We start from the raw sequence: 15,071 nt of genomic DNA, 5'->3' as shown, positions 1-15,071 counted from the left end.
GAAAGCTAACGGTTGATGCCATATCACCAAAAAATTTTTTTTTATTCACGCAATCAACTCTTAAATTCGAGCATTATGCTAACGCTTTTTCAATTTTTGTTTCCTTAGCCTAATTGTATGCAGTCCTTGAAATAATTTCAGTATATGAATGAAGGTAATTTTAACAATGTATTTTCACTCGTTGAAGGGAATGGTTTATAAAAACAATGGTATGATATAACTTTATTTATTTCTCATATGGTTTTCATAATTTTGTAATAAAAATGCAAGTCACTTATTAAAATATTTTTTAACTTTATTTCATTACGTAAAACTAATTTTTTATTTTTAAAAACTTTTTGTTTCAAGTTTTATAAAGTTTTAAAAACTTTCTTATGCCAGACAAAAACAGACATATGTAGTTTTATTTTCAACCAGTTTTTCAGTAGCATCAAAAAAAAGTAGTACGGCAAAAACACGAAGTAAAAGTTTAACTATATAAAATTCTTTTGGAGAATAATTTTCAATGTTTTTTGTGATTTCATGGAATTATAATCAAAACAATTTTCAATAAACATAGATCTTTAATATACCCGCTTTCAAAATTTCGCGTTTATACTGCATATTAAAAATGACAACCGCGAGTTTTCATTAATATTGTTAAAAATTAATTTCGACGCTATCTTTTAGTAATATGAAATTTCAATGTTAGACGTTTTTTTTGTGGTAATTAAAACGTTACCCTAAACTGGCTCTAAATTTAATAAGTTAATAAAAAGAACTAAATTTAAATTTTTTGTTGTGCAAGTGGCTTTTGTAATAACAACAATTCTATTGACATTTCTATTTTCGAATACTAATGACATATTCTATTACAGTAGTATAGAATACCAGCATGTAGTAAAAAAGTACAATTGTAGTAAAAGTAACAACACTGCTTATGAGTCTTTAACCGAGGTACATAATGTACTGCGTACATATTACGGATGACAGCAATATTTTTTGCGGTACAGAAATTTCTGTCAGCCGTGAGACATACATACATATATTCATTTTTCATAAAACGAATTGCCTTTAATATGTAATATGGTTTTTGACAGTAAATGTCAAAAAATTTTCTCTTTTCTCATTTCGGCTCTGGTTGTATTAAAAGTTATGATTTAACTTTAAATTAACCAAACTTTTGTTGAAATAATTTTTTAAAAATTTCATAAGTGTTTTCACAGTCTTTATCAAGAAATAATCAAAAAATATAATGTCTTTATGTGCGGCAATTTTCCGTACAGTGCCTAGTAATGTAATACGATCAGCACTTGTGCGAAGTAATTATGCCATATTAAGGTATTCACAAGTCGAACCTCAACGTTGGGGTTTATATAGAGACTATGCAACTGAAAAAAAAGTTTTTGAAAGGACAAAAGAACATGTAAATGTTGGTATGATTAGTTACATGATTTGAAGGAATTAAAAAACATTGAAACAAAATTTTTGTTTAAGGTACCATCGGCCATGTGGATCATGGAAAAACTACGCTGACTGCAGCCATAACCAAAGTTTTAGCTGACAAGAAACTAGCAGAGAGTAAAAAATATAGTGAAATTGACAATGCACCGGAAGAAAAAGCTCGAGGTATAACAATTAATGTCGCTCACGTAGAATATCAAACAGAGAAAAGGCATTATGGACATACTGATTGCCCTGGACATGCGGATTACATAAAAAACATGATAACTGGGACAGCGCAGATGGATGGAGCTATCCTAGTCGTTGCAGCAACAGATGGTGCTATGCCTCAAACAAGAGAACATTTACTATTAGCTAAGCAAATTGGAATTAATCATATAATTGTTTTTATCAATAAAGTCGATGCAGCAGACCAAGAAATGGTAGATTTAGTTGAAATCGAAATACGTGAATTGTTATCTGAAATGGGCTATGATGGTGATAATATTCCAATAATTAAGGGATCTGCTTTGTGTGCCCTTGAAGGTAATTTAAAAGCCATATAGGTAAAAATTTTTAAGGACTTAAACATTTTTCTGTGTTTATAATAGGTAAAAATCAAGAAATTGGGGCAGATGCTATTTTGAAGCTATTAGATGAAGTTGATAAACATATCCCAACACCTATTCGAGAATTAGATAAACCATTTTTATTGCCAGTCGAAAATGTTTACAGTATACCTGGACGTGGTACAGTTGTAACAGGTCGTTTAGAAAGAGGAGTAGTTAAAAAAGGCATGGATTGTGAATTTGTTGGCTATAACAAAGTATTAAAATCAACAGTAACAGGAGTTGAAATGTTCCATCAAATCTTGGAAGAAGCTCAAGCTGGTGATCAACTCGGAGCATTAGTTCGGGGTGTTAAGCGTGACGATATCAAGAGAGGGATGGTTATGTGTAAACCAGGATCAATTAAAGCTCATGATCAAGTTGAAGCTCAAGTTTATATTTTAAGTAAAGAAGAGGGAGGTCGTCACAAGGCATTCATGAACTTTATTCAATTACAAATGTTTTCCCGAACTTGGGATTGTGCAAGCCAAGTTAATATTCCGGGAAAAGATATGGTTATGCCAGGGGAAGATACAAAACTAATATTAAAACTAATTAGACCAATGGTTTTGGAAATGGGACAAAGATTTACGTTAAGAGACGGTAATTTAACTTTGGGGACTGGTGTCGTAACCAAAATTTTGCCTCAATTGAACGAAAGCGAAAGAAACGAATTAACCGAAGGAAAGAAAGCTCGTGAAAAGAAAAAGGCTGGGGGAAAAAATTAAATTTCAAATACATATAGACAGAATATTTTTTCCTCCCGAAATTGCTTTTATAAGATTTCAATCAATTTACAATTGGAATTGTTAGAGTGTTATATACAATAATGAAGGAATCCATAATATTTAAAAACAACAAAACCATAGATAGGTTTGATATTTGTAAGAAATAAAAATTATTTAAGAAAATAAATTCTGTTTTTAGTTGAAAAACCATTTTAGTTAAAAAGTTGGTTTATAGATTTTTGATTTATAGATTTTTTATAGAGAAAGTTTGAAACGAAAATTAATTTACAAAGAAAAATTTTGGAAAAGCATAATGTGAATTTTTTTCGTTTTAAATAATCGGAATTTAAGAAATAATTTATAAATTACCAGTTTATTGGACCCGAAAGTATTTCTATTATCATATAAACTAACTAAAATTAGTGAACATGAATGAAGTCTAACTATTAACTTAAAAGCATCATTCTATGTCTCACTTTTTCAATCCTCTTCCAAATCAGAATTTTAATTTCATTTCAATATGTTACTTGTCAAATAAGATTACCCATTTTTCAATTATATTTTTCATCTTATTTTAGAAAATATAAACTCGTTTCCTCAATAAAATGATTGAAAGTTAACTGAATTTTCTATACTTTCTGGAAAAAATAAGATATGAACATGATACGAAAAGCATTCTTCACATTTGAAAGATACATTATACGAATACGTATGTGATACTTCCAAAATTTCGTCCCACCAAATAAACAAAAATGTCAGATACGCAAAAGTTTTCAGGAAAAGTTCACTGTTCTTAAAAAAAGTGCAAAACATATATAAGTATATGTGTGTATGTTGAGATCAGAGGATTAGGTTTAAGATCGAATTTTGTTGAATCGTAACATTGAATCATAAAAAGTTATTTTTTTTTGGAATTCATCCTTATTATATTAATTTGTTTATATGATTTATATGGCTTAAATGTTGCATTGTTTTATTTGTTTATAAAATCTTCCATTAGAAAAACTATACCTCGTTTACCTAATCAGAAACTAGTTAGGACCATCATGTAAAAACGAAATTCCAATTTTCTAGTATTGATTATAATATTTTTAATTCATGTGAACTTGAATTTGCAGTAAAAAAAGGACATACTAAAGATTTTTAACTATTACGTTTATTAATAAAAATTAAAAATATCTTTTGCAATAAAAGCATTAAAATAATAATTATGATGTACAGCTAAAATGAAATGTTAATATTTTAATATCGATATATAATTTCACTTTTTGCTATGTAAATATGTATATAATATAATGTAATTTTTTTCTTAATTTTTTCAATTATATAATAATATGAAATAAAAATTTTCAATACATTTTAATGATATATTCAAATGATTTGATTATAAAAAACTAAATTATTCTCTAATAAATATTAATTGTGTAATAAAATGTGTGTATAATAATGTACGAATTTCTGTGTAAAATTATAAATAATACTTTATAAGGTTGTTCTAAAAATAAAAATTATAAAAAAAAAGGATAGCATTGATGTTCATATTAATCCAAATATCTGAAATTTATTTAGTATATTTATTGTTGATTTCCTGACATAAATACAAATTATAAATAAGGTTTTTTTACTACTTTTCCTTTATTTTAGGAAAATTACCCTCCCCCGACAACTACATTGGATTGAGTCAATCTATATGTTTAATATTATTTATGTATTTAAAGTGGTTATCTTTAAATACATATTATGCTTTTTTTGTTCTGTTTTTTTTTTTGTTTTTGTGTTATAATTATTATTGTTATGCTAAACTAAATAATCTTAATTAACTTTCTTATTATTTTATGTCAGAGAGATGCGTGATTGTTAATTTTGTTTTTCATTTATATATTATTTTTAGTAGTATTTAATTATTAATTATATCTGGTGCTCTAATACGCTTTTTAGCTATTTGATTTTTTTTATAAACAACTGGATTTGTAGAGTTTGTGGTTGAATTTTGTGTCTCACTTTGTGAATTCAATGATTCTTTCTTTTGTTCCTCTTCTTCTTGTTCATTTTCTTGTTTGCTATGATATTCTTCCGAGTTTTTAGAATGTGTACTACTTTCTGAACTATTTGAACTTTCGGCATTTGAATTATAAGATGTTGCTGTTGCTGTAGTTGTTGGGCGATTTCCTAAATAGGGAAAAAATTTTTAATAAAATCTTTTTTGGATCATAAATATTAATCATCATTAAAATTACCGTCATCATAATTTTCATAATTATCATCATAAGCCTCATCGTTTATATACGAATTATCAAAGGCACTACCATCATTCCATGAATCAGCTGCATCCATACTTTCGTGATACCCAGTATTATTATCATAAGATAAATCCATTTGTTCATCAAATTCCCCTTCATAATTCTGATATCCGTAGTCATCAATGGGTTCATTTTTAATTTCACAATTATAGACATCATCATTTCCAAAATGTTCATGATCTTCATTGAAATTACTTGATGATCGAAAACCACTTGGATCATTATAACCCATGTCCATTTGATTATCATTATAACCACCGTGTTGATCATATTCTTCATGTACATCATTTTTTTCCATATCACGTTGATAATAATTATTTGATGAATTTGATCTATTATTCGAGTTGTATAAATTATTAAAATTATATTCATCATTATATACTTGAGGTGCAGATTCGAAACGGCCCGAGTATGGATTTCTATATTGAGGATGCCGTTGTTGTGTTTGAACTGAAGTTCTTATATTTCTATTATGTTGTTGTGATTGTGGTTGTTTAGACGTTGATGGTTCCATATTTGGAATTGGTGCATATTCACCATTTAATAAACTTTGACGTACAGTTGATACTTTTTCTTGTACTTTGCGCTTAACCATACGTTGAATCGAATATGCCTTAGGTAATTGACGTCTTATATCTTCTGGTAATTTTGACAATTCATAATCGATTATTTTACGTGGGTTCCATAATGGCTTTGCGTAGACCTTTTGGAGGATATTACTCAACTTTTTAGATAGCATTTCACGTCGCAAATCGGCTTCGTGATTATGAGCACGAATTTTCTTAACAATATGTTTTCCTAAAAGTAAAAAAAATAAAAAAAAAAAGTAAAAAACATAAAAATTAAAGCTACCGTTTCTGACTTCTGTAACACAATATCCCATACAATGACGGGATTTTTTAATTTCGCAATTCCAATAAAAGTTTGTGTTTTTGTCACGATTTTTTGTGTACATATAACCGTTTAAGCAAAGTTTTGGATTTCCTTGGCACGATATTATAAATTCACATTCATATGTCATATTTGGATCTCCATCTTCAGGAATTAGTGGCAATTCTTCTTGTCCATTTCGATTCACTTTTCTGTTATCAAAATCATTGTTAGAGAAATTTTCAAAACTTCGACTATTCACTTCTTCTGGATACATTTCCTCCTTAAAACGATGTATTTGCTGATATGGATTCATTCTGTTATGAGAATTTCCAGAATTTGCAGAACTACTTGCACTTTTTGCCATGCTGGGATTAAACATTTGCTTAGAAATTACATTGGATTTTTCACCATAATTCTCTCGTTTAACTGAATTTATTTTTGGGACGAAAGAGGTTCCGAATGAATTGTTTAATTCTTCAAATGAACTTTTGCGCATTGATCTATATTTATCTGGGTCTGGTGGATGAGAATGTGTGCGTTCCGATTTAAAGTAGTAGCCATCACTTTTTGTAATAGATATAAGAAAACCTTTACATTGGCCTTTAAGTTCACATTTCCAATACGTAATTTCCTGACGATTTTTGTTAACAGAACTTTTACAGTAGTAATATCCATTTCGAGCTATTTTTGGCATTCCGCGCGCTGTGGTTATCAAATCTAGTTTAATATCTGTGGATCTGGCTGTAGTCTTAACACTAACAATAGCATTTTGTTCCGGATCTTCTGCTAATGGATCTTGAGCAATTGCATTTTTATTATTAGAAATTTTGAATTTCGATTCATTTTCTGGAGTGATCAACATTTCATCAGAACTATCTTCATTATTTTGAGAATCCGCTTCAGTAAAATATTGAATAACCTGATCTGGTTTATCAAATCTGGGTTCAGTGTATTTGTGTGGATCTGGCAGATGATTGTGCCCTTTTGATGATTTCACGTAATATCCATCAGATTGCGTGCAAGTGACCAATGTTCCGGTACATTTGCCTAAAATTCGAACAATTTGTTAATATATACGACGTATAGTAACATAAAAAAACCTTTTAATTCGCATTTCCAATAAGTTATTTCTGAGCGATTTTTATTTACAGAATTCCGAACATAATAGTAACCCTCTCTCGTAAGTTTCGGAAGACCTCTTTTTGTTATTATAAACTCGCATTTTCCATCATCTGCACCACTAAACATTTGTGTGCTGGAGTTAAAGTTTTCTTCTTGTTCAAAATTGTCTTAAAAAAATCGAATTGTTATTTTAATGATTAAAGCTAGTTATTTTATCATTATTTGCCCTACCTGGCGAGTCGTGGTCAATTGAATAATCTTCTTCGTCGAAATTGTCTTCTTGTTCGTTGTAGTCAGCTTCAAGATCTTCATCATCATCATTATCATCAACATCTTCATCACAGGGAGGATGACTATGGTGTCCTTTTGTTGCTTTTAAATAATGATCCCCTTCACATACAATAGTTTCAGCTATAGCGTTACATTCAACAAATATTCGACTATGTCCAGAACATCTCCATACGGCAGCACTTTTTCCATCACTACCTTTTGCCAATTCATATGCGAAGCCATTTAAAAGCATTTTATATATACCATCGATTAAAAAAACAAATTCACATTTTTCTCCAAATTCAATTTTTTTGAATTCCAATTTTGCTCTTCTTTTCTTTTTAGTTTTGATTGCAGTAAAATTATTCGTGTCGTTAGCTGTCATTGATGATTTTGCAGAACTTTGTGATATCGATGTGATAGAGCTCTGTCGACTGAAAGTTTTTTCGGTCTTTTTTGTAAATTGTGATGTTGTCTGACTGTTGTCAGAATCTATTTGTTCGTCATTTTGATCACAGGACGATTTTAATGTTAATAATTTGGGCATATTAGAAGAGTACAATGACATGGAAGAAGAAGAATCCCCCTCATCAACTCCTTTTGCTCCACCTACAGGCTTGATTGTTGTTTGACCAATTTTTGTTTTATTAATTTTTTTATGTGGAATGTCTGATTTGTTTTCTCCTCCGTCGACAGATTTGTTTATTTGATCTAAATGACTTTGAGAAAATTTAGGTATATAAGACAGTCTTAACTCTTTTATATCATTCTCATTTTTTGGTTGATGTGTATGTTCTTTTATGATACGTCCCAGTTTATGCGTTCCATCTAAATTTTTGTGGGTTACAACACAGGCTTCGCATTGTCCTCTTTGTTCGCATTTCCAATAAAACGATTCACCAGCATTATTATGACGAACATAAAAATAACCATCTAGAACCAGTTTTGGATTACCCCAACGATTTTTTGTAAATCTACAATCACTTAAATTTTCTTTTAAGTTTTTCATTTGCATTTGATAAACTTGGGAAAATCCTTTAAAAAAATGTTGTAATTTTATTATAGTATTTACAATAAGTTTATGTAAAAGGAAATATAGTTCAAATTATGCAAAGCCATAGCAGTTATTTCAAATTTTCCTAACTTTAACAAACATAAAATTGGGGAAAAAAAATTTTCACTTATCGAATTATTTTCTTGGCTCGTAGCCATCTACTCGTAAGTTGTATGTAATGGAATATATACAAACAAAAAATTATTTTGTTGAAATAATATTTCTATTACAAAAATTTACTATTTATTTGCCCTAAAATAAACTTGTTTTTATATTGTTTGAAATACATATATGTATTTCAAACTTCTAAATATCTAAATACTTCTTTATTTTAAAGGTAATTCAGGTAGAGTTGTATTTAATTTTTAAGATCATAAAATTAATTTACAAAACAAAAAATTACTTTGATCTAAATAAAGCAAGCAAACAAAAAATTTTACCTCTAGTATTTAGAGCTACAGGATCATGAGTATGTTCACGTCTAATACGTTTCAAATAATGTTTTTCACCAACAGCATAAGTAACTGCACATCCATGGCAATTTCGTAAATTTTTTTGAACACACTGCCAATAGCATGTACTACCACTCTTCATGTTTTTTATATATAAACAGCCGTCGATGCATAATTTAACTGTGCCCCTATCATTTGTAAAAATTTCACATTGTTCATTAATTTCAGTTATTGCAGGTGGTTGATTAAATATATTTGTTTTCGTGATTAAAACATCCTCAAGTGTAGTATTTGCATTTAAGGCGGCCGGTGATATATAAAAATCATCATCTTTATTATATTTTGGTTCTGTATGGAAAAATTTTTTTGGATTAAATCCTTCGGAATGTCCATCATTATTATTTCGTGGTCTTTTACGGGCTTTTGACTCTGGGTTAATGGATGTATTATTTAAGCTATTGCTATTACTATTGCTGTTAGCTTCTGATTTATTATATGTATTATCCTGAGAATCTGGATCGTGATCGTCTACTAAACTACTGAACAAAAAACTACAATTATAGGAAGATTCATTATCCATAATATTACAAAAACTAATATATTTAAATAATTTTTCTTTAAAAAAATTTTAGAAATATTAAATTTAATTTATTATTATTTTCTTTATAATGAAAAATGTATCAGTTGTTGACAAATGACAAGAAAGTTCCCTTTTCCATTTAATTATTTGATATTTCAATTTTGTTTCAAATTTTTCGAAACGGAACAAATTTCCTATTGTTATTCAAATTTTAAGTTTAGTTCTCATTTTGGTTTTTTTATTAAAGTTACAACTTATTTCAGTGTTGCTGTTCTCAATAATTCTGAAGTTCTACTCCAATGGTTGACATACTGCGTTTTAACCCAGTACTGAAAATGCCCTATGTTCGACAATAAAGAACTGCACGTGCTGTCAAAAAAACTTTTACGATAACGCGGTGCTATTATTGCAGTTTGTTTTGATCACACAACTGTATGTCAGGATTTTGCGCGCAACAGCTCAGTTTTGATTTTACTGGCGCTGAAACTATTTTGTACTTAAAAGAAAAATAATGTAGGATTTACACGATTTATTAGAATAATTTTCTTTTAAATTATGTTTTTAATAAAATATTTAAATTTATATTTCATTGAACTGGAAATAATAAAATATTTAATTTTGTGGTTCCATTTTTGCAACATTAAAAAAACATATGATAATTTTTGAACTTTCATAACTAAAAGCTTTTTTTAATCTAATGTTAAATTTGTAGTTTTTGCAGCCGCGTCTTTCTGTTGTCTAAGTTATTTGAGTTCTAACTTAGAAATACGAAAGCATATTGCAATTCAGAAATCTATATAGAGTAATTCAGAAATCTACCGGAAAAATAATGTAACTGCATAGATCATCTTCGTATTTATTCGAGGTTATGTACTCTACTCACTACTGATGAGAACACGTAATTGTAACGCAAATAACGTGGTACAATTTAGTGATTCGAAAAAATAAACTTATTTTTCATGTCTCGAATACTTTAAAATTATTTATCCAGCTAAAATGTAAAATGTATTAGGTACTATGTAGATTTTAGAGGATTCTACTTGGAAATTTATTGCAAATTTTATTTTTCAGAACTGCATCACCACTAACACAAAGTTTGCTTTTTTCATATAATATTTAATATTCAGTATTAAATAATCTTTTTATTTTCTGTATTTATTTCATAATTATTAACATTCTACAAATATAGAAAATATATCCAAAACTGGAAGCAAATTGAAGTCAAGTCGTAGAAGGTAGTCGCAACAAAATTCATCGAAATTTTGTTTTGAATTTGAAACGCGAAACAAATGAAAACAACAGAAAAATTAGAATCACAAACAGCTGGTACAATATTCGAAAACTCAAACTTAAATCAAATTACCATTATTATAGCCATCTCATTCTAAATTTGTTTCAAATTTCAAAAATCAATCTAATAGGAAATTTCAAAATACTTTTTATTCCAAAGATTCCATTTCAATATTTTCAAAGAAGAAACAACATTCGAAAGAGGAATGTCAAAGGTAAAGAACGTCGTAGTGACATTTTAATTTTTTTTTATTTCTTATTAATGGAGGATTACATTTTATTATAATTTTTGATCTAAAGCAAAATTATTTGAAAAAAAATATATATATATGATTGTGTTAATACTGAAAAAAATCAATATTTGTTGGTGTAATTTTTTTAAAAACCTTGTGTTCCGCATGTGATCGTTTCGTAATATAAAAAAAAAAAAGGAAAAAAACGAAAAAAATGAGTTTTCTCGTGATTTTGACGTAAAAAAAAAATCTAAATTCCTCTTTCGACTCAAAAATTTAATCGATTTTACAGGAATTCTATCAAAATTATTTTACAAACATTTAAAAATATTTTAATACACTTTTGTAATTTGTTAAAAATATAATGCAATCTTTAAGTTGGACCACCCGATTATTAACAAGGGCATTGCGCAGTGGTTTTTCAACCCTTGTCGAACCAAATAGCAAGCCGAAACCACATTTTATTTCGGTCGTATGTGGATTCCCAAAAGATTTTTTACAATCTAAATATAAATTAGGCAAATATGGTGAAGATTCATGGTTTAAGACATCTACAAAAGATGCAGATGTTATAGGTAAGTTGTAATATTAATATTAAATAAAATTTTATCAAAGACAGTAGGTTCATTCATACATAAGTACTTATCTTAATACCCAAACAGCAGTTTCTTAATTAATTTGGGTAAGATTACAAAAGGATGTAATAGAGTTATCATTAGCGTATATGTACATTATATATATATATTATGTATGTATGTTTATATACTGAAAAAAGAGAAAAAATTAAGGAATGTTTGAGCTTACTAATTTAGTAAAGAAACGAGAATTAAAAACTTAAACAGGTGCACACTAAATAAAATTAATCCTTTTTAATGTTAAGTAATGAACCGATATTTTAAGTAAAAAGAAAATGGAGAAATTTAGTAGTAGCATTGAAAAAATTATCTTAGAATTTATTGCATTTAATTCTTTTAACTTAAAATTAATAATATCCTTGTACTTAGTTATATTATTTAAATACTATTTTAACCTATATAAAATATATATACCTTTAAATATATAACTTGATTTTATGCACGAGTTACTGTTTTCCAGTTGTTATTTTTTTAAGAACTTCAAAAATTTGTAAGGTACTTGTTTTCTCATGTCATTATTACGACGCTCAAACAAAAAATGCAGCGACAATAAAAATTTTTAAGAGAAAATTATGAAAACTAGAATTTTCTTCTTTTTTTGGAGTACCACTCTATTTTTTAGGTTGATTATTATCGTCTTTTTTTGCAGATTTTGAAAATTAGTCCTCCAGGATAATTTTTTTTCGTTTCTTACGATTTTGTTTGGTTTCTATCTAATTGTTGCAACATACGTAATCAATTCCTATAATATCTGCAGTAATATTAATTTTCTAATCTATTTCAAATGAAATTTCACTTGAATGTTATGTTGTAAGAATTCTAATATACTGTTTTTATTAACTGTTATATAGACGTATTTATAGGTAATATGTATATGTTACATACGTTCTTAAGTTAAAATTAATTTATGAAGAACCTCTAAAAATTTAAATTTTTTTTAAAGCTATTTCAATCTCTCTAGATTGTTTAAATGAGAGCAAATATGGGTAGGTACATACATAATGTCAGAAATAATTTAAAAAAATTGACAAATTACGTTAAATAGTTTGTTTTTACCAAATATTTAATTTTTTTAAATCATTAAATTATTGTTTTGGCTAGGATATCCCATAAATCAGCTGTGATATTAATTTTGAGTAAGTATTGCGGCTTCATTTCAATAAAATTTTATAATGTAATTCTTTTTCAAATTATTTTTATATGTATATATTTTTTTTCCCCTTTTAATACAATTCTTGAAATTTTTATGTTTGTTTTTAATTATCTAAAGTAACAACACGAGCTGATTTCCACCATCGGTACCATGGTATAATTTGTGATTTAATAATTACAAATAAATTTATAAAATAAACTGAAAATATAACACATAAAAATATTGAGATAACAATTTGTAACCATAATCTTGTTACACCTAAACGATGACGATTTGAAAAATATTCTAAACCAATTAATCCTATACATATTAAACTAATTGATATAATACTTAATAGTGAACAAACAAAACAATCAGCTTGCAAAAGTTCTAAATTATATTGATGACGATACCATACTCGAATCGATTGAATACATGTATACCTTAATATGGTTTTAGTTTTATATTTATATTTACATAGTTCACATGATACTTTGCCAGATACACTTAACCATTTTTCAAGACATTTTTTATGTACAAAAGCTAAAGTACCTTTACAACGACATGGTGAAATAAGACGTTCTCCATTTTCTTCAGATATTTGACAAATACGACATGTAAAAGAATTTATAGAACGCATAAAATTAAATGTATTGATTGAATCAATTGAATTAATAGATGTATAAGATTTTATATATTTTGCTTGTACAGGATTTTCTATTTCTTCTATGGAAATTTGAATAGAATTTTCATTATTATTATTTATTTGTATTGGTTCTTGAATATATGAAGATTGATGTTCTGATAATTTTTGTGTTTCTTGATTAATTTGTAGATTTTTTTGATATTTTTCTGCTATTTCGAAAATATTTACAAATATTACCAGGTCTCTGCATGAATTTTCATAATTTTCTGATGAATTACAATTCACGGTTGCGTTATTGCTATTGCAGGAAATTGATAAATTTTGAGAATCTTTTTTTTCCATATTTTACTAAAAATTTTTTTTAGGTATGTGAATATATTCATTACATGAGTATCAAAAATTATGAAATATAATTGTGTTAATTTTTCTTTTTATTCAAAAAAAATAAAAAATTTTAAAATTCAAATTATGATTTGTGCTCTTTCAACTTTTTTTCAAAATGACAAACTCATTGTAATTAAGTAAAAATGAATCTATTTTTAAAGAATTTGATTTTCTCAGAAATAAGTAGGCAAATTTTTTTGTAATAGTGGCAATGCAAAGGCAAGTTAATATTTTAACGTATAAATCAATGGAAAATTTAGAATTAAATATTTATAATTATTTAAAAAAAGACTCTGTAAAGGAAACATAAATTTTAGATTTTAACTGTAAGTACCTACCTAATTAAATGTAAATTTAAAAAAATTAAAGAAACTTTATAGTTTTATCTAATTTATTTTAATATTCGTGCGATTTAAAAATGTCACGTTTAATACAAATTTATTACGTTATTATCCATATCTGTAGGTACCATATAATATAAGTATCAGGTATACGTATGTAGGCTACATATTTATAAAAGTGTTCAGATGATAAATCTTAATTTCAATACTTATGTGTTTGTAAGTGCGCAAACATTTGTCTCTTCTATTTAATTTTAAGTGTTATTCTAATTACTGTTGATTGTTATTTAAAAATTTTGTAAAATTAAATGCTAAAAATTATTATTATTGAAAAAAAGAAAATTTACTAAAATTATTTATTTTAAATTTTAAACTGTTAAGTATAGAATTTTTCAATTTCGTGATTTTAAATTTATTTAATTGTTGAAAAAGTTACAAATATTTACTAATATTTTTATACATGTATGAAATATTCCACCAAATATTAGGTGTGTTTTTTTGGTAAATTCGTACTTCTTACTGGCGCAAAAATTAATCACATTTTGTAATTCGGTATTTAACCCCCTCTTTTAATAAATACAAGAATTTGCCGCTTTTAATACAAATTTTTGTTCTTTTAAAAATTCAAAATTATATTTTGATTTGACAGATAATTTTTACTTAAAAATTTTTAATTATCGCATTATTTTACTTTAAAATTTTCTACCCAAATAGGTATGAACGTACTGCTGCTAAAATTACTTAGATTAAAATTAAATTTAATTTTAAGATATTATTTTATTCTTGTTAATAAATGAAAATATACTTAAGAAATTATTGAATTTAGCAACGAAGAAGATACATACATATATTTTATTAATATATATATTAGATAGATACATATATTTCGTGTAATTAATTAATCATTTTTTAAAACGAAAATGACTAGACAGAATTGACTTTAAAAAAAAAAAAATTCAAAATGCAAGCATAAAAAAAACCGCGTAATATAAACGATTGAG

The 15,071-nt window shown here is 26.9% G+C and overlaps 3 protein-coding genes across 3 annotated transcripts in view; 2 read left to right on the top strand and 1 right to left on the bottom strand.

The window, feature by feature from the left end:
- Positions 1–1,096: 1,096 nt before the first annotated feature.
- Positions 1,097–2,981, top strand: LOC129613169 (elongation factor Tu). The gene is made up of 3 exons (XM_055527128.1): positions 1,097–1,415; positions 1,477–1,968; positions 2,034–2,981. Exons 1-3 carry the CDS (start codon positions 1,235–1,237, stop codon positions 2,756–2,758), a joined length of 1,398 nt encoding a protein of 465 aa, XP_055383103.1. The 5' UTR covers positions 1,097–1,234; the 3' UTR covers positions 2,759–2,981.
- A 1,306-nt stretch (positions 2,982–4,287) lies between these two features.
- LOC129613125 (uncharacterized) lies at positions 4,288–9,500 on the bottom strand. The gene is made up of 6 exons (XM_055527069.1): positions 8,818–9,500; positions 7,285–8,358; positions 7,032–7,220; positions 5,911–6,978; positions 4,996–5,856; positions 4,288–4,927 (listed from the first exon to the last, which is right to left on the bottom strand). The coding sequence occupies exons 1-6, from the start codon at positions 9,407–9,409 to the stop codon at positions 4,656–4,658; spliced, it is 4,056 nt and encodes a 1,351-aa protein (XP_055383044.1). The 5' UTR covers positions 9,410–9,500; the 3' UTR covers positions 4,288–4,655.
- A 1,579-nt stretch (positions 9,501–11,079) lies between these two features.
- The window catches only part of LOC129613192 (protein phosphatase PTC7 homolog), a 39,276-nt gene continuing 35,284 nt past the window's right edge, over positions 11,080–15,071 (top strand). The window contains exon 1 of the mRNA XM_055527158.1: positions 11,080–11,507. Within this exon, the coding sequence (XP_055383133.1) occupies positions 11,297–11,507 (211 nt within the window). The 5' untranslated portion in view covers positions 11,080–11,296. The remainder of the gene's footprint in view (positions 11,508–15,071) is intronic.

The sequence above is a fragment of the Condylostylus longicornis genome, unplaced genomic scaffold (assembly GCF_029603195.1).
Source record: "Condylostylus longicornis isolate FDR11 unplaced genomic scaffold, ASM2960319v2 ptg000081l, whole genome shotgun sequence".
Taxonomy (NCBI): domain Eukaryota; kingdom Metazoa; phylum Arthropoda; class Insecta; order Diptera; family Dolichopodidae; genus Condylostylus; species Condylostylus longicornis.
Note: the sequence above shows the minus strand (reverse complement) of the source record. Positions and strands in the feature narration are given on the sequence as shown.

Excerpts from the sequence above, each read along its gene's own strand:
- LOC129613169 (XM_055527128.1), top strand. The coding sequence starts at position 1,235 with ATGTCTTTATGTGCGGCAATTTTCCGTACAGTGCCTAGTAATGTAATA. Across the intron at positions 1,416-1,476 it reads AAAAGAACATGTAAATGTTG|GTACCATCGGCCATGTGGAT; the intron begins GTATGATTAGTT and ends TTTTTGTTTAAG. Across the intron at positions 1,969-2,033 it reads TGCTTTGTGTGCCCTTGAAG|GTAAAAATCAAGAAATTGGG; the intron begins GTAATTTAAAAG and ends TGTTTATAATAG.
- LOC129613125 (XM_055527069.1), bottom strand. The coding sequence starts at position 9,409 with ATGGATAATGAATCTTCCTATAATTGTAGTTTTTTGTTCAGTAGTTTA. Across the intron at positions 8,359-8,817 it reads TGTAGCTCTAAATACTAGAG|GATTTTCCCAAGTTTATCAA; the intron begins GTAAAATTTTTT and ends ATTTTTTTAAAG. Across the intron at positions 5,857-5,910 it reads TGTTACAGAAGTCAGAAACG|GAAAACATATTGTTAAGAAA; the intron begins GTAGCTTTAATT and ends TTTTACTTTTAG.